The 18444-nt window shown below is 42.7% G+C and overlaps 2 protein-coding genes across 16 annotated transcripts in view; both read left to right on the top strand.

Annotated features, from left to right (window-relative positions):
• si:ch211-1e14.1 (UPF0606 protein KIAA1549) overlaps positions 1–7239 on the top strand; it is a 37079-nt gene extending 29840 nt beyond the window's left edge. For all 3 annotated transcript variants that reach the window (XM_042224077.1, XM_042224075.1, XM_042224076.1), the window contains 7 exons: positions 842–1068; positions 1163–1307; positions 1388–1702; positions 2841–2887; positions 3440–3588; positions 4567–4721; positions 5062–7239. In XM_042224077.1, the coding sequence (XP_042080011.1) occupies positions 842–1068; positions 1163–1307; positions 1388–1702; positions 2841–2887; positions 3440–3588; positions 4567–4721; positions 5062–5253 (1230 nt within the window). In that variant the 3' untranslated portion in view covers positions 5254–7239. The remainder of the gene's footprint in view (positions 1–841; positions 1069–1162; positions 1308–1387; positions 1703–2840; positions 2888–3439; positions 3589–4566; positions 4722–5061) is intronic.
• A 110-nt stretch (positions 7240–7349) lies between these two features.
• The window catches only part of mical3a (microtubule associated monooxygenase, calponin and LIM domain containing 3a), a 77691-nt gene continuing 66596 nt past the window's right edge, over positions 7350–18444 (top strand). For 7 of the 13 annotated variants that reach the window (XM_042224067.1, XM_042224064.1, XM_042224070.1 and 4 more), the window contains exon 1: positions 8457–8664. The gene's annotated coding sequence lies outside the window, so the exon portion shown is untranslated. The other 6 variants (XM_005930344.3, XM_042224073.1, XM_042224072.1 and 3 more) reach the window with 3 other exon arrangements.

Below are 18444 nucleotides of genomic sequence, written 5' to 3'. Positions count from 1 at the left end.
TTAACATTAAATGACCTGATCTCCAGGGTTTTAAGTTGGACTCTGAAACCAGAGAGATGTTTCTCTCTCTTCAGATTCACTCTGATCCTGTGATGGGAACGATTTCAGCCCTGCGTGATCGCGCTGATGTTTGCACAGAGCAGATAATGAAGTGAATGTTTTGGCACATTGGTAACAGTGAAACAGTTTATTAGTAACGTGGGATCGTTTGTGTGCGGAGTAGGAACTGAGATTACCGAAGCTCACAGCTGTAGTTTCCTTCCATGTGTGTACGTTCATGCTCGTTACGATTACCTGAACATGAGAAGCTTTTGTCACAGTGTCTGCACTTGTATGGTTTCTCTCCTGTGTGGACTTTGTGTGTTTTAAGGTCACCTGCAGTGGTGAAGGATGACCCACACTGAGCACAGAGGTGCTTTTTAACCCCACTGTGAAAGAGTTCATGTCGTTTTAAGTCACCTGATGTGGGGAAGCATCTCCCACATTCTTTGCAGTATTTCAGTTTGTCTCCAGTGTGTTTACGTTGATACATTTTTAGTGCTGAAGTTAAAAAATTACCAAGCTAATTATTTCCCACAGGCCTTGCAGGAGTCTCATCTGCTCCTTTGAAAAATTTCATCTCAATGCAGAATAAAAAATACAAAACCCTGACACAAACTCTTTGGTCAGATAGTTTGAAAATGTTCTTTCTCAAAGAAGAAGTCATAGGAACAAAGTGAAATCCTCCAGAGTCTTTTGGAAGATGTAATTCACGCGTGGTTGAAATTTCATTTGTGATGCTTCTGTGGTTCTTATAATTTGCCAAACGAGCTAATACTGATAATTGTAATTTGATCCTCAGATCCAGGTAGCGTTGAGGCACAAGTCAGAAATTGAGCATCATCGTAACAAGATTCGTCTTCGCGCCAAGAGGAAGGGCCACTATGACTTCCCAGCTATGGATGACATAGGCGGTCTTGGCGATGCAAAGGATCCGGATCGTATTTATCGCAAAGAACAGATGCAAATCGATAAGATCCTGGACCCGGATGCTCAGATGCCCTCCGTCTTCATGGAACCCAAGAAAAGGTTAGAGGTTATGAATTTTTGACTTTTTGGTGGAGAACTTGATTTTCTGTGCATGCTGATAATATATTTCTCTCTTTCTTCATGTGTTTCTAAGTGGTCGAGGCAGGCGCTCACCAAAGCAGAGGATGAAAGACCAGATGAATGGAGGCATGATGGAAGCAGACAAAGACCACCTCATCACTGAAGACACTGATGCTGCTTACAGAAAGTGCCCCGGGGTCAACAATGTGGCCTATGTGGTGAGTAACACAGAAGAAGTAGGAAAACCTTTCACGGACCCTGCAACCTTTCTGACTTCTTTGCCGTCTATGTTTTCCAGTCGGACCCTGACCAAGGCCCAGGATCCCCTCACAGGAGTCCTTCCCCCACAGATGATGTCTTCCCAGCCCCCACTTCCTCTCCTCCCGGCCATGCCCCTCCCCCACCACCGTACATGCCCCCACAGCCCTCCATCGAGGAAGCACGGCAGCAGATGCACTCCCTGTTGGACGACGCCTTCGCTCTTGTGTCACCCACTTCTCAGGGCAGCACTGCTGGGATCACTCTCCCAGGGGTCAACAGCAACCCTCCTAACTCTAGCCCTCCAGGTCATGGGCCGAGACCTTGGGGTCTTTCCTACCAAGCTTTCCCCAGCGTAAGTTGCCGTCTGTGTACAAACGCTCTGGCTGGAGCATTGTCCATCCAGTCAGCTATAAATAATTCAGCTGCCATATTGCATGGAACAAGAATATGTGTTACAAATAGAAACAGTGGGAGACACAGCTTTGCATTCACTTTCTTAAGGTGTCTTGCTCTCCTGCTCAGCATGAAGCCTATTGCTTCCAGTATAATCACGTCCTCTTAGCAAAGTACTGACTTAAGTATTCCTCCATCTGTTGCAAGGTGCAACCTTAGCCCCCCCCCACTGGCTATGTAGAGCTCCTAAGACCCTTCAGTGATATAGCCATCACCCACGTAATCTTTATTAATTCCTGTTGGTATAGGCTACTTTCAAAGAAACTGCTTGGAAGGCTTTACAAAGCGAGGCCAGTTTATGCAGTGCCAACCTCTGTTATTAACACTTAGCTACGGCAGCATAATACTATTCATGTACAATTATCCCTGGCTTTGAAATCCATGAGAGGTAGAGGGCTTAGCTGAAATTAAGGTTGTTTGTGTAAGAAGAAGAAAATCTAATCGGTACTTTACAAGTGCAAAAATCTACTCTAAACAAAAACAAAATAGAAGCATTGTATGGCTGTTCTATGGTCCAGATCTAAATGTGTCACTTCATTCATTCATTCCCTGGAAGTGCAACCTTAAAGATTTAATCCCAGACCTTCTTGACTGCAGAGAATACATTTTCACTCCCTGAATACACTTTTTAAATGCTTTCTTATCTTTCATGCTGCTTTACAGCTGTTAATAACAATACTTTGTCCTCTATCCAACACGGGTGCTCACCCCAGACGAGTGAAAGAAACACTGAGCAGTGCAGCCATAAACAGCCCTTTGATGGTGCTTTTATATGCTATTAAAAATATGGATATCCAACAAAATTTTGCTTGGTAAAAATAACAATGTTCACTATGTAAAATAACCACCAACAGTACAGTAAATTGTAACACACACAGCAGGCTGTGATCTCATAAGAATAACTGCATCAACTAAAAATCTTTTTTGCATTTCTTTTCCAATAAAAACAGTTCACCGTTTATACCTCAGACCTCTGTCATCACTGGTACTTGATCATTGTCACTTAAACACAGCACATCTCTGTTGGTCTTCCCCAGAGATTCCCTGAGATGTCCTCTGCTGCAGTGCAAGGCATGGCAACAAGGTCAGTAAAGCAGCTGAAAATAGAGTCGTTTTCCACATGTTCTTCATACCCCAAGAGGTATTTCCTATTTATAATTACAGGTGAACTTTCACCCGTGTGGACATTTTCTTTAGTTTACATTTATAGAGTTGAGCCTCATGAATAATGACAAAGAGTCCTCTTTATTTTATTGTTTCAATGGATCAGGTCTGAACAGCTGCCTCTTAATAGACTCTGAAAAGGCTGCACGTGTACACACACGTAGAGCATCAGCTGTCAACCATTTGTGTTTCCACTATTTGGTACCAAATTGTGAAATGCTTGACTATCAGATTATTGATTGCACCATATAGGAAGGACTCCCTGTGATTAGAAATGTAAAGCGTGCTAAAAAAGTAGCACAAATACACACACAGTATGAAATGTCTCCATGTTCAGTAACTGCAAAAAAGGGGGAAAAAACATCATCTGCTATTAGTCAAATTGTTTACTTTAAACTGACCCAGAATTCAGCTATTGGTGCGTCCTTATGTTTTCTTAAATCATAAATGAGTTTTTTGGTCTGTGTTTCAGGCAGGGCCTTGGCTCGAGCTACCTGCCACCAGGAGAAGCAGCGGGGCACGGTGAGCAGCTCCAGCCAGACAGCCTGTACTCCAGCAGGGGCCTCTACGCTGATGAACTGCCCTCATCTGCCAGACCGCGTCCAGTGGGAGGAACCACAGGTACACAAGGAAGTTCGATAGCATCACACAAATGCAACATTAACACAACAATATTTTATGTTCAGGCTGTTGCTCTGTCCCCCCAAACAAAGCTCATGGTGTCCATTCATTTCTGCATCTCGTTTTCAACTTTTTTGCAGATTTTTTTTTTTTTAAATAGGAAAAAAGGAAACGCACATCTTAAGCAATCATGCTTAAAGATAGACATGTATGTTCTTTATCTCAGTGTTTAATCTCCGTCTCAGTCTTTATGCTATATTTAATCCATCTAAATGTAAACACTCCCACTGTCAGTTACAGCTAAACAACAAAATGAACCATTAGCACAAATATGTCCCTTTTTTTATTCTTAGAGCTATACACTATTTATCTCTGACTTTGTTTAGCAATAAACTGCTGAGAATATGTAACACTGACAGAAATAACTAGTGCAAACGTGAAAGGTTTTGCACTAGCTGTCACTACAGAGGAATAACTCTTGCATTTAAAATATGCCCTTTCTGAACTGGCTGAGTGCGGCGCGTGCGATTAAAGCCATTTGTTGCAGCAGGAATGGGGTGTGTCAGCAAAACGTACAGCTGATTCAGGTTGCCAATGTTTTCTGCAATGATTGAAGAACATCTGTGATAGATGTGCAACCAGTCCAGGGTGCACGCTCACTCTCACCCAAAAACAGCTTGGCTAATCTGAGGACAGACAGTCAGGCAGCTGCCAATAACTTTGTAACTTCACTTACAGTGGGTATAAATTTGCATGCAGCTGACAAATTTTCAGACGCTGATGCCGAGTAAAGACAGTTTCATATATTCTCTGCTTAGATGAGAGAGCATAAAAGAATACTGCAGTGATCCCGAGCAGTTTTGAGTAGGAATGGAAGATACAGTAAGGTTAAAGGTTGGGCAAGAAGCTGGCATGATTAAGGTTGGGTCTTTAGGAAATTAGTGCCAGTAAGTATAATGTGTTTATTTATTTTTTTAGGTGCCCAGCTCCATCATCTTGCACAAGTGGGTCTGTCCAGTCGGATGAATGGTTTCCCAGCAGGAGTCAGGGCTGCTCCGGGCCAGAATGGAGGCTTAGGCTGGAACCACTATCATGATGACAATTTCTCCAGAGCAGAAGCTGAAAAAGATGCAGTGAGTGAATTGCACATTTTTACTTTTTCATTAACAAGTTCATTTAATTCCATTGAAACCTGAAACCCCAAACTTTTCATTTAATCATCGAATTATTAAAAACAAACGCACAGTAACTTGATCCTAACAGGAAGCCAACTTTATTGCTTTTGAGAAACACCCACAGTTTCAGTTTGGTTTTCTTCTAATTTTCTGGTGTTCTTCTGTTTTTGTTACTTGATATTTTTTATCTTATCTATTCTCTTCTTTTTTATCACCTCCCCCTGTTGTTCTGTTTGCCCTTTCTGTCCTGCCTGCTATTTATGGACCCCCTGACTGCTCGTCCTCCTCTATCTTCCAGATTCACCGGAGTGGTATCAGGGAGCCCACGGCCCCCCCGACCCATCTAGATGGTGTGGGTTATCTGACAGCCCCCCCACCTCTGGATACTTCTCCTCCCACTCATTCCTCTGCCTCCTTGATCAAGGCCATCCGGGAGGAGCTTCTGCGGCTCTCGCAGAAGCAGGCGGCTGTGCCCAGCTACCACAGCTGAAGTCCTGGCTTCTAGTGTCCTGCTCTAACCAGTCATGTCACTGACCCTGCCTGCTTGCTTCACCTAATCTGACAGTGCTTCCCATGGAAGTCCATTAAGCTGTACAGCAGAGAGATAGTCCTGCTAAAGTAGAGAGGTTTGCTCCTGAGAAACTGCATAACAGGATGGCTGATAGAGACTGAGATCAGCTGCAGTAGAGTACAGCTGACCAGAGATGACGTGAAACCGACGCGTGAACTCGACATGCCCGTGTTTCTTTCCTGTTCTTTACCGTGGACCAGGGAGCGCTAATGTCACGTACTGTGGACGTCGGACTTGATTTTGCTGCATTTCCTCAGACTCTGTGTCATAGTTTCAACTTTATGTCGCCTTCACAAACAGAAATACAGTGTCAGACTGAAGTCACAATGTCTTTTTACATCACATAACCTGATGTATTTCTTCTTTTTGATGCAGACCCCTAACTTCCTTTCCACCATCAGGTGCTTCCTGTCTTCTGCCATGATGAGCCATGTTATGCCTTGACACTGTGATACAGTTCACGTGACCATACCTGCTGTTAGAGCCTACAGTAAGACCATAGTTCACAGCCAGCAACCCAGTTCAGACAGCAGGCAAAAAAAAGGGGCATCCATACACAGTAATAACACTCATTAATGCTACCTATTCTGTCCTTACTTACTACAGTAAAACAGTGTTCGACCTCTCGGCTTACAATATATACTTTTTCATGTTAAAGTGCTGTTTTGTTTTGTTTTTAATTCGTGTTGAGAAGCTACTTGATGGTTAAGCAAACAGGAGAAGAAATCAGCCTTTAAGCAGATCAAACCGTTTCTGAGCAAGTTTTAAAGATGCAGGCACAGATGTGGTACAAATAGTAAAAGGTGACATACTTGATGATTATGGTCAATATTTAATGTATGTATTCATTATGTGGTTATTTGATGCACTGTATGCAGACGACTTGGTACGGCTCAGGTTTTTCATTAAGAGATTCCTTACGGACAAATCCGTAAAAAGACACTTTAGAAGGTCACATGGAAGAAGTGTAAATTAGGGAAAGTCACAGACACCAGTGTTCTGTTTGAGCTCATTTCTGTATTGAATACACATGGATGTCTTTTTCATGCAGTATTGGAAGTTTGATTTGCCTTTTTGTTAGCACAGGAAGGGAAGACGTGTACTGTATTTCATTAAGAGTTTACTTCAACTACTCATTTTTACATGCTTTTTAAATAGATTTGGATCATTTAATTGTGTTCACCTGGCTCTTAGTCATCATGCTGATTAGAAGTCATTCCAGGTCTTTTCCACAGGATGTGGTGCGATGTTTCGGAGGCCTAAAATTTTAATTCATTCGATTAAAATAAAAGAGGAACTGTGGGGTTTTTATAGCAGGACTTGAAGATGTGTTTTTGCAGTTTGTGCCAGGATCATATGGCAAATTCGAAATGTTCCCTGCACAAGCCTCGACTTCCAGGTGATTTTACTGATGTGGCCACGGTGTTCTTCTCATGCCATGTTTCGTTTCCATGTGACGTGCCTTTTGGACTCACCTGAATTGATTAAGCACCAGACTGTCTACTATTACGCTCCCAATTCTAACACAGAATTATTTAAAAGCATCATTATTCCAACATGGCTGTTTGTCAGTGGATGTAAGGGCAGTTGAACTGTAAACGAATCGATGGAACATCAGGTAACAGTGACACTGTAGCTTTGTTGTCCATTACATGTTCATGGTTTATCCATCTCACACTGTACGCCTCCATCTGCTGGTCCTGTACTGTAACTACATCCTTGTGTTCATCCTCAGTTGCTTTTTGTTGTTGTTGTTTATTTCCAGTCCTTTTCTACGTGTTCTTCTATGTAAAAATGATCCGTTGGCTGGCCCAACTTTCCATTTGCATGTTTAATTGTTGTATTTCTTTGGCTTGGTTTTGAGCATGCTATTTCAGAATTTGTGAAATACAAAGTAAGCTGTAACTTGAGCTGCCTGTTAATTAATGTACATTACCAGAGTGAAAATTACTTCAGATTTTATTTTGCTTTGGTTTCATTTGAGCAATCATAACATCTGACGTCATTCATCCAAAACGTCACATGCTTACAGGTGTTGTAGTTACACCAGAAAACCACAGGGTGGCAGCACATCACAGGAAAACTAGCTGCACTAAAAGGACAAATCGCGCTCCCCCGCTGCACATGACGTAACCAGTTCCCATGGATGATTCTAGGCGTCTCTGAAAGCAGGTCAGTCGGTGGGCTCTTTACGTCTTTTTGAATTGTGAACATGCAACAGATGTTTATCATACAGCAGAGTCTGTTTGGATCAGTGATGCTTCCACTAGCCTTTGGGTGAGATGAATTTTTCTAACCACCAATATCTGGAAAATATGAACATACAAATACACACCAATTAAATGAATCAATCGAGATGCGCCGGTGACTGTTACACGTTTATATTTCTCTTAAAATAACCTCCAGCTCCTCGTTCACTGACTCGTATCCCCATCACAGCTTCTAAAGCCAGTGAGTCAGGCATCTAAATGTTCCGTAAATCTCCTGATCTGTCTCTACAGGGGTTGACTTTGCACAACTCAGCAAGTATTTGACAGCACACTCCTGAGTGGTCAATATTCACAGTCCATGCGCACATTCGGTTATTTTTATGGCTCCAAAACGGCAGCAAATTCATCTGGTCTTAGTTTTGAGAAGTAAACCCTAATAAGGGATTTGATGACTTATAGTCATCGACTATAAGTCGTTCATTTATTGTGTTTCGATTTTGTTTCCGATCTCCTCTATACACAGGAGTCATGCTGTGGCAAGACATGAATTCATTTTTCCTTAATAATCCGTCTTTTTAATTTCACGATGCTGCTAGTTTGAGTTATATCTCGGGCATGATGAAAGAACAGACAGTGTTTGCTGCAGAGTATCCCAGGCTTGCTGCCTCTTGCCCGGTATCTAAACCGTCCCCCACCTCTCCCCACCTTCCCTACGGTAATCCTGCCTGTGTGTTGTCCCTGAGCGCAGCCTGGACACACACAACAAAAACACACCCAGGAGTTAATCTGGATCATGATGGTAATTACTGCCTGTGCGTCCAGCCTGTAGGAGGGTATTGTCCACTAAGGGAGGAGTCAAGCAGTCGGTTCTGCCTACTGACCTTGGAGAAAACTGCGAGGGAGGTAGGCAGGGGAGGGAGGAGAGAAACAGGGAGAAGGAGGTAGCACACTGAGTTTCAGCACTGCAGATCTTCCTGTCTGCCTTCAGCCGCTCTTTCTCTCAGTTTGCTGGTGAAAGACAAAAAGCATTGAGAGGAGGGAGGAGGAGAATTGTGAAAGGAGTCTTTTTACTGATGATGGACGAGGATTTCTTTCTTTTTAACTAATCTTTAAAGCTCCTGTGAGTATTGCCTGTTATCTGCTTGTCATTCAATCTGCTCTTTGCTGCACATGTGTATTCTTTGACTGCAATAAGAGTCACATCTCGGGAATGTACTGATGTTACTAGACGGGTTTCTCAACCAGAGTCCCACAGACGAGGTGTCTTCCCACATTGTTTGTTTTTGTAACCAAGGTAGATGTTTGGGTTTTCCTGAATAGGGTGCAGTTGCAGACATTTGTGCGCTCTGTGTGTGTGTGTCAGAAAATGACATTCCTGCAGTTTCGTGACAGTGAATGAGGCAAGTATTGTTGACACAGCCTACGATGAGCCCTCACAGCTGTTAGCTTTGTTGCAGTGGCGCTGCTGTGGGAGGTTGTGGTCCTCGCCCTCCTTGTTTACAAGCATGGCTTCTTCTTATGCAATTCTCTGCATGCTGCACTATTACATACCATTAGAGCTGCTGCTGCTGCTGCTGCTGCTGCCTACAGTATGAATCAATGGCAGCACGAATAGTTGACTGACACTGCAGACATCTTCTGCGGTACCCAGCTAAGGGCCAGCTGGCACTGATGTCATAGAAGGATGCCACTGTGTTCACTTTAAGCATTGGCTGCGCATATGAATTTTGCATGAAACTGACTGGCTTCATTTGTCTCAAATACCACACACATTCTTTTCCTGGATTTTCAATCACGTTTTTATTACCAGAAATGCCTTCAACCTTATTGTGTGGTCTAAAACCTACATTTCCCTTCTCTCCACCCCTTTTATCTCCTTTTTATCTCTACCAACCAGTGCAGGTTATCTTTGCTCTGTCATCTCTGCCTGTCTTCTCTGCATAACAGTGAGGTGAGGGTATCAGGGGGATTTCTGAGCTAGCGATGCAGAAACTGCAGCGATAAGAGAAAGTTTAGATTTTCTGCACGTGTGTGTGTGTGACATGAGCATCATCTGACGTAATGGAGGAAAGGCATGGATCTCCAGGAGGATCAGTTTTCATAACAAATGAACATTTATCTCTGTGTGTGTGTGTGAGAGAGAGATAAGCAAGGTTAGAGAAGGGTACAGAAAGAAAGTGCCAGTAGCTAGTGCTGCCCTACTTTCCACTGCATGACACATATTTTATCCAAGTTTAGAAGCAAAAGTGTCTGCATGCATTAGGTCACCATTGTACCGCCTCGTGTCAGGTCAGGTAACTCTTGCTGACATCACCTCTGGTCGCCGGCGGACGATCGCTGTCCTCAAGGTCACAGTGCAGGTTATCTGTTTCTCTGTCACCCCCTCTCCACCAGGCTGTACTGTATCAGAAAACACAGTGTCACATTGTGCGCTGCCGCTGTGCTGAGTAGGAGGCAGCACTCATATGATGTTCTAGGGAGAGGTGAATAGCTGTCATTCATGAGAGGGTGCCCGTTTGCTCGGCAGCTGACTTCAGACACTGATCCTGCCTGTCAGCTGCTGGCGGGTGTCTTCCACAGACCTAACTGTTGTGTCCGTTGCACTAGTAGCTGACACATTAAACATGTTTGTTGTTCTTTATAGCAGACAAGGAAACACAGCACAGGTTTTGGAGTCCAGAGAACACAGGTCATATTTGAAGAAGCCTTTTATTAGGAAAGCAGTTGCAGAAAATAAGGATCCTTTTACAAACTCCTAACTCATTTTGGCTCAGAAACCCTTCTTGCAAACGCATTGTAGTGCATGTTGTTAGGTAGCTGTGGTATTTTGTTAAACTTTACAAAGATATCCGGTATGCCACAGCTGATCCTCTGACAGCATTAATCCCTATTAGCAGGCACTGGATCTCTCTGCACTGCTGTCCTTCAGACCACATCCTCTGGATGTTTTCAGGACAGTTTGCACCACCAGCAGCAGCAGCAGCAGCTCCGCCAAGACCAGCCCGGCAGCTATTAGTGTGTATGTGGAAGAGTAGAATGAGACCACAAACAACGTTGTCCCGCTTTAAACTTTCCCTCACTCTATATATCGAGACGAACTATAAAGATGGAGCGAACAACGGAGATGCTGATGGAATGAAAAGAACCAAAACGCTGGTTATGTGTTTCTTTGTACTTAAATGCACACGCACAGTCCTTTTACCTCTTTCAGAGGAGCCTTAGACTTTGTGTTCTGGTTGCATGCTGTCTGGACAATAATCAGCAGGTAATCCCTTTAAGCCATTATTTCTCTAATTGCTTTGTCTTGGTCAGCAGATGGACACCGCGGGGATGTTGTTTTGTCCTGTCTGCTTTCTCTTTAGTGAATCATAGCTGAGTACAGAAATAACCTCTGTGATATTGTTTGCTCGAATGCATATTCATTTGCTTATGAAACAAGATTAAAATGATTATTTGCTCTTGTATCAGTATAGTCCCTGTGGGCAGAGAACACAGTATACGAAACAGCAATGTGGAAAGTCTTTAACTGTGCAATAACCTCACAACTTTCTTCACTGTCTAATAGCATCCATTTAACAACTAATGATAACTAATGATTCGATCTTGAAATTGATCAATCATGTACCACAGGACTTCCAGCTGGCAATAATGAAACCACTACTTCACTTCAGCATCACTTGACCGAGTTATCTTAGCTAACTACAGCCAATCACCAACCTTCCTTTTATCTCAGTTATTCTTGAGTGTGCTGCTCATCCTCCACATTGAAAGGAGCCAGTTGAGGTGGTTCTGGCATGTGACTAGGATGCCTCCTGGACGCCTCCTAGATGAGGTATTCCGGGCATGTCGTACTCGGAAGAGGCCCAGGGGAGACTCAGGACTCACTGGAGAGAACACATCTTTCAGCTGGCTTGGCAACATCTCGGTGTCCCCTCGGATGAGCTGGAGGAGGTGGCTGGGGTGAGGGAAGTGTGGGCTTCTCTGCCGCCGTGACTCAAACCGTGACAAGCGGCAGAAAATGGATCGATGCAGGAATGTCTTAAATACATACAGTATATATATGGATGACCTCTAATTTCCTCCTTCCAAATTTTTATAAAACTGGGGTCATTGCACGTACAGTGAAACAAATCCTGAACCTGGCGACTCTGAGTTAAAAGTAAAAGTCAGGAAACCACAAGTAAAGCCTTTTCTCAGGAGAAAATAATAAGCAATCCACATCTAAAGTTTTCTTTGGGCAACATTTAGGCTGGACTGATAGATGATGACTTTATGGTCATGCTAGCTCATGTAACATTACAGCCAGTGGTGTAAGTGATCCATAAATGTCCCAAGTAGCCCAAATTAGGCTGGAGTGAGAGTGGTTTTTAAACATGGTGAGCTCTGTCCAATTTGACATGTCAATGCTGTGTGTGGCTGCCTAGTAAAGATGACATAAAATAACGAGAACAATAAAAAATGGGAAATTAGTGCAACTTTCATGCACTGTTTAATTTTTCCTGCTGTTAAAAATAGTAGGATAACAACATGTTAGCACAAATTGCCCCAGGTAGGACCGGGCTGCGCATATTTATCTCGGTGTGTTACGTCATTGTCTACACACAAATCTTGCGAGTACAGATGAGCCCGCTAGGGGTGATGGTGGGAGACTCACAGCAAAGGGCACCTGGAGGAGTTACACAGGCCACAGGGTCAGAGTTTTATAAATAGAAGCAACACACATTGAGACGTGAGATTCATGCCCACAAACACATGCTCAGGGAGGAGTAGAAAGTGGCTTTGGTCTTGGCTGCAGCTGTCCCTCCGGCTCTTCTTTCCAATTTCACTGGAATCAACTTTCAGACAGATGGATCTTTGAAAACGTTTCATTAAAGTGAATAAATACTGATATTGCTATCGAGAGAACACCTTAGCCAGCAGTTTTGCTACTAAAGTGACAGTCTTCATATACTGTTTAAAAAACGGTAACATTACATTTAGGAATTGCAGGTATACAGAAAAAGGTTAAGGTCAATAGAAATAGGCTTGGACATTTAAAACCGTAGCATATGAGAAACATGGATGCATAGAATTTATTTAAACATGACTCTACAGTCTTATTTCAGCGAGGGGGGTGTAAGTGCTCCGAACAGCACATTGACAGGCGAGTACAAGAACTCAAAGTCGTATATTTTAGCTAATTTATGCTGGCAGATTGTCCTCATATTCATTGCCCAGAGCTTGTATTTACAGTGATGTTTCTCTTTTTTAAAAACAGGCCTGTTATTTTGTGGCCTTCAAAGATTTGTCTCTATAGTGTCACTTTTTTAAGATTAAATCGCTGCCATCTGATGCATGTCCACATTACACTCAGGCGTGTCTGACTCTTCATCTGCGTTTCTTGATCACAACAGCACTAAACAAACACTCCTGTATCCTAGTAACCATCCAGAGTGATACAGTGGACTGGTAGACTCCTGCATTAACCTGTCAACAGGCCATTGCTGTTGTGAAATTGTGGGCTGTAGAGAGCGGAGTCCCAGCTAGCTTAAAGAAGTCTGACAGAGTCGGGATTCCAGCTGGGTTGTAACGCAGGTTCAACCCTTGAGGGGTGGACAGAAAAGCAGTCCCTCCTGCTCTCTAACAGAGGAGTTGGAGAGCAGGAGGGATTGTGCAAAGACATGCCTTTTTCATAATCCACATCTCTGTGATCCCAGGAACTGGCTGAGCTCTGGCTAACCTGCTAGATGAACTGTGGGAATCTTCTTTTACACCACATGTATTATGTGTAAAATCCTATTCAGTGTGGTTGGATACTCAGGGTGTGGCTGCGGGCTATTTTTATCTAGCCTTTGGTAGATATTTTCCGTAGCAGTGGGAGGGTACGTTCAATTCAGGCTACAGAACTGACTCTTACCTGCTTCTCCTTGTCTCGCACTGGCCCTTCTGTCATAACAGGCTGTCACATTACCTGATTGGAACCTACCTGCGTCCACATCTGTCTAAGGCTACATGCCTGTCTCTCTATAGGTTAGAGAGGAAGATCAGATATAATATCACTGATTTAGAAAGACCCACACGGCTACAGCTTCTGTGAAGACAGCCAGAGACGAGCTGCTGACAGGGAAACCATCCAAGAGCACACAGTTACCACAGTAACCAGTTAACTGACACCAAAGAAAGGCTGACTACACGATTTCGAGTTACCCAACATGCTGCTCCACACCCTCACTGGATGAGAAAATTATGGGATGCCCACACTGGCTGAAATGACTGTTGTTCCTTTCGGTGACATCCAGCTTGTATACATGACACATCGACTGTTATTATGCTCTTGTGCATTAAATCTAGCAGCATGCCAGTGTTGCATATGTTTGGTATGCTTAACTTATTAACATCAATGTAATTTTGTTTTCCGCACTGACTTCAAATGTGGAAATAACTCTGTGGAATTGCTCTTTTTACTCAGGTGGAGTTTGTTTAAGAGAACAGACATTTCCCTTTCTTTAATAACGATGAGCTCATTGAGATGAGGGGGGATAAAAGAGAAAAAGCAAAGACTGGGGTCAGAGATCAGAGCTGATGTCAGGATGAGAGCTGCAGGCCAAATGTGATTCACTCATATGCGTGCACAAGCATACAGAGTGTAGCAGGAATCTGACAGACCACGGAGAAATGAGCTGCAAAGCTTGGCATTATGCATGTGGATACCAGCACAATTCCCACCTACTACTTCATTAAACATTCTTTTCCATCAGTTTCTCTTAATTTAGCTGTATATTTGTGTTATTTCAAAATAAAAGCATTGTATATGAATACCAAATACCAGTAGCTAACCCACTTGAAAACTAGAAACCTCTTTTCTCAGCTTCACTCGTCTTTGTAGTGGAGTTCAAATGAGTCATCATTCAAATAACCATCATTATGACTCATTGTTTGCTTTATCTTCATGCCAACAATCATATCCGAGGGCAGGGCATCATATATTTCAGCTTAAATTGATCTTAATTTATATTTTGGAAAAAAGGTACTTTGTTATTCTTATGTGATTTTTGCCATTCATCTGGAAAATATTCTGTTTTTAAATGTGTTGTTGCCAGGATGCAATCAGAATTCATTATGACCCAAACTTCCCATTTGCAATGAAGATGACAAGCATGTCATCATCTCATGTTTTGGAGAGAGTAAAGACTAAAAAGGGCCCTGCACCCTTATGAAGATTCAAAGGGCCTTACTGCTTTGTAGTTTCTCTAAGCCAGCATTTAACCACCATGCATAAAGAAACCTTGCAGTAATCCAAATATGCTAAAGCCTACTAAGGCTGTCAAGCTATTATTTCATACCTTCATGTCTTGTGAAGTCCACAGAACCTCATCAGGCTGAAAAGAAGAAAACAGGAAATGAAATCCACCACATGAGGCCTCTTCGGTGAGGTCTTTCCCTGAGCTCTGGGATTATCATTGCTGGACTTTGTCATCTACCTTCTTGTAAATGAAAGGTTGCATTCTTTACTGATGTGTTCTTCATTTCCTCAGATAGATATATCAGACTATGATAATCCAAGCAGCTTGTCTGCATATGTGCATTTAACTGAGATCAAATATAGGTGGTTTTGAGTGAATTTGTGGATTTAACAGTATTTACTTCTTCTATATAAGAATGACAGCCCCAACTCTTTTAGTGTCGTGCCACAATTGGGTCCAAACCTGAATTTGTTGTTCACTCTTATTAATCATCAGATGCCAGCTTGCTGTGATGCAAACATTACTGTGTTGTTATCATGTTAGCATACTGATGCTTAGCTGGAGAGAGTCACAGAGCTGCTTGCCTGGCTTTGGACTGTTCTTGTTGCAGCTCCCCTCCAAAGAGCATGTGTCAGTGCCAGTCAGCATCAGTGCAGCAGTGAGGTCAAGGGGTTCATTTGCTAATGAATTTCGAGTTTCTGTGTTTTTAACCTTTCTAATTCCACTTGCTGACACATTAACATCATAATTTAGCCCAAGGAGAGCCCCTATAGTCTCAATACACACCCAAAGCAGAAGTCTTAGGGTGTAGGTAGTGGCAGAAAGGACTTTTCTGTCTGACTCAAAAGAGGTGGAAAGCTTTAAAAACAACGGCTTTGTCTATCTGATCCTCATCTACAGGTGCGATAAAAGCCGTTAAGGGAAAGGTGGCTGTGGGATGAAAGTCTCTGAAAGTCTTGTCAAAGCATGAGTAAGAGCTAAGAGCAGAACAAAAGCAGTTCTGTTCTTTATGAGATAAAGAATTCATTACTCAGTCTTCCCTTGGTTTGATTTCTGCTCAGCAGCCACTGCTCATAGTCGTGTTTATTCAACATATTTGGATAGATAATACCTTTTCTCGGATTTCCTCATGTTGGTTTTAAATGATTATCCTGCTTCCAAAAATAGTTTGCAATTGTGGGTGGAGTTTTTTTGTGTATGTAAGGATATTTGTCAGAGGCCAAAGGCAGCAGCTCGGCATGACGTGTAGAAGAATGCACAATAAAGACGCTGCTGTTTGTGCCTGTGTTTGGGAGTCGGGGACAGGCCACACGGTTGAGCCCCCTGTTCTCCACTCTTTGTATCCTGGTCATTCACTACAGTCTCTCTTTGTGCCAGCCACAGATCACATGTCACAATATTTGAACAGCTGCAGTCGTTGGCTGTGTGTTTTCTCTCTTCCTTCCACACGGAGAGTGGAGATCTGGTTTGATAACACAGACTGTGAGAATTTGGACAGGTGAGCAGTGGGAGAAATATCTGTAGTATCGTGCAAGCGTCACATACAAACTACTGTAATTAAAACAACGACAACAGCAAAAGAAAAACATCAAAAGAGTGACAGCTGAGAATCCTCCCCTAGGATGGAGCGGGATCAATATAATGGATGATGTTAGAAACCTAACGGCTCCGTTCATGCTGTCACCTTAACCTAAACCTGTCAACATCAGGACTTGGAACATGATATCTGCTCTTCGAGCCTTCTTGAACACCGCAGCTACTATCCATTGCATTTCCAGGCTGGAGAAACGTTGCCAGTTTTTCTTTCAACATACACTTAAATATCTTCTTCTCTGTTGTCCCGTTGCGTTATTGGCCTCACAGAAAGTGAGTCATATCCTCGACACCAGGAGGCTGCTGTAAGAGAGCCAATAAAACTGTCTTTGAAGAAACTCGCACTAACACATCTCAGGGCCTTTTAAGCAACTCATGCAACGCAAGAATTCAGAATTCATTTACACTGCTCATGTCCCTTGATAGCTACAGGACAAGGACTGTTTGTTGTACTATTCAGTCTCCTACAGCAGTAAAGGTCACTGATAATAGTGGACACAATGCGAGAGAATTGCGTGTCGTGTATAGCGCATGTGCACTATATATATGTTACAGGTACGTGCGCCTGTAACAGGGGTAGAGGTGTTTGGTTTCTGTCCTTGGGCTGTATGTGTGCGCAGACTCACGGACGGCCATCATGGCCACTTTGTATCAAGTTGAAGCGTCAACTGAAACCATTGCCTGTTTGTTGTGCACTTAATGAATCATCACGATAAGCTGGAATTCAAAAGTATACTTGAAGCTAAAAAATGTAACAACTTAATCTTGCTGTTTTTTCACTTGAGGAGTAAAAGTCAAGCTATATTTTAGCTTTGATGGAAGCTGAAAAAAACCCAGCTCTCCAGCTCAGCTTGTGTTGTCAGATGTGATCAACTTGAATTTTTGGGTAATATATGCGAGCTGATTTGTACTGAGATTTGAGGCCATTGTGTAAACTGCAGTTCAGCTCTGCTTTGTCTCCAACGGTAATGAAAAAGCTTTGCTGAGGACTGTGTTTACTGACTTCTGATTACAGTTAGCAAACCCATCATCTGATCAGGGCGAGTACATAGCAGCCTCATGGTCTCTCTGAAGGGGGGAGAGTGCATGAAAAAGGGAGAAAAAAAGGCAGAGGGCACCTTGGCAGTCTAAAGCAGAATGTGATTAAAATTCTGTTCTAGTCGCAAGCACACATTGTTTGGAATCACCATTTGGTATTTGATAAGGCACAGCAAATCGCACCCTCTGGGGAAAGTGTGGAAAGTAACACTGATGACGCTTTGCTGGGAACTCGCAATACAAGAAGAACCCAGATGAAAAGAGTTGTGTAGGTCTTACACTTTGCCGTCTCACAAAAGATAAGTCCAGTGTGAGTGTAAAACCAACAACGCAGGAGTCCTGAAATGCAACTCAGTGGCATCTTTTTCCCCCTCTGCCTTCTGAACAACCACACATTTCAAACCCACCACACATTTGGAACAGATCTTGAATTATTATTTTTATTTTGAAGCTTCAAGCCCATGTTCAGATGTTACAAAATAAGCTCCCTTCACAGTCTCAGAAAACATTGCACAACCATTGTGTTACACTGCACAGTGTTGAAAGAAGAGTGAACTACACTTCTTGTATAAAGCTGGTCATTTAACTTCATATCATAAATCTATTTCTTTAAAAGTGTATATTTCAAGTATTATAATCAACATAATGCAACTTGACCTTTATGTGTGCCGCCTGATAGTGTTTGCACGCCAGCTGTTTTCAAAGGCAGCCATGTTTCCCACACGGCCAAACAAATATATAGTAATGACATGCAAAAACACTCCTCTTCATGAAGACACTATAAAGCAAATTTCCCTCAAGGAAGAATCTGTTATGTTATTAGTTATGTAACTGTAATAGTGAGCTAGACTTTTGATGTGACTGAAATAAATCCATTATCAAAACTAGTGAACTAGTGTGCTGTGGCAGAACCTTTTTATTGTGTCCCGGCCATCATGAATATTACCTTGTAGTGGAATGTAATTCAATTTATTAGACCATCTAATTCCATGGATTTAGATGCAATTATCCATTTTCGTGCACTGTTTAGTCCAGCATGTTTTTTT

The sequence above is a fragment of the Haplochromis burtoni genome, unplaced genomic scaffold (assembly GCF_018398535.1).
Source record: "Haplochromis burtoni strain Fernald_Lab_line unplaced genomic scaffold, NCSU_Asbu1 Contig_127, whole genome shotgun sequence".
In the NCBI taxonomy this organism is placed as follows: domain Eukaryota; kingdom Metazoa; phylum Chordata; class Actinopteri; order Cichliformes; family Cichlidae; genus Haplochromis; species Haplochromis burtoni.
Note: the sequence above shows the minus strand (reverse complement) of the source record. Positions and strands in the feature narration are given on the sequence as shown.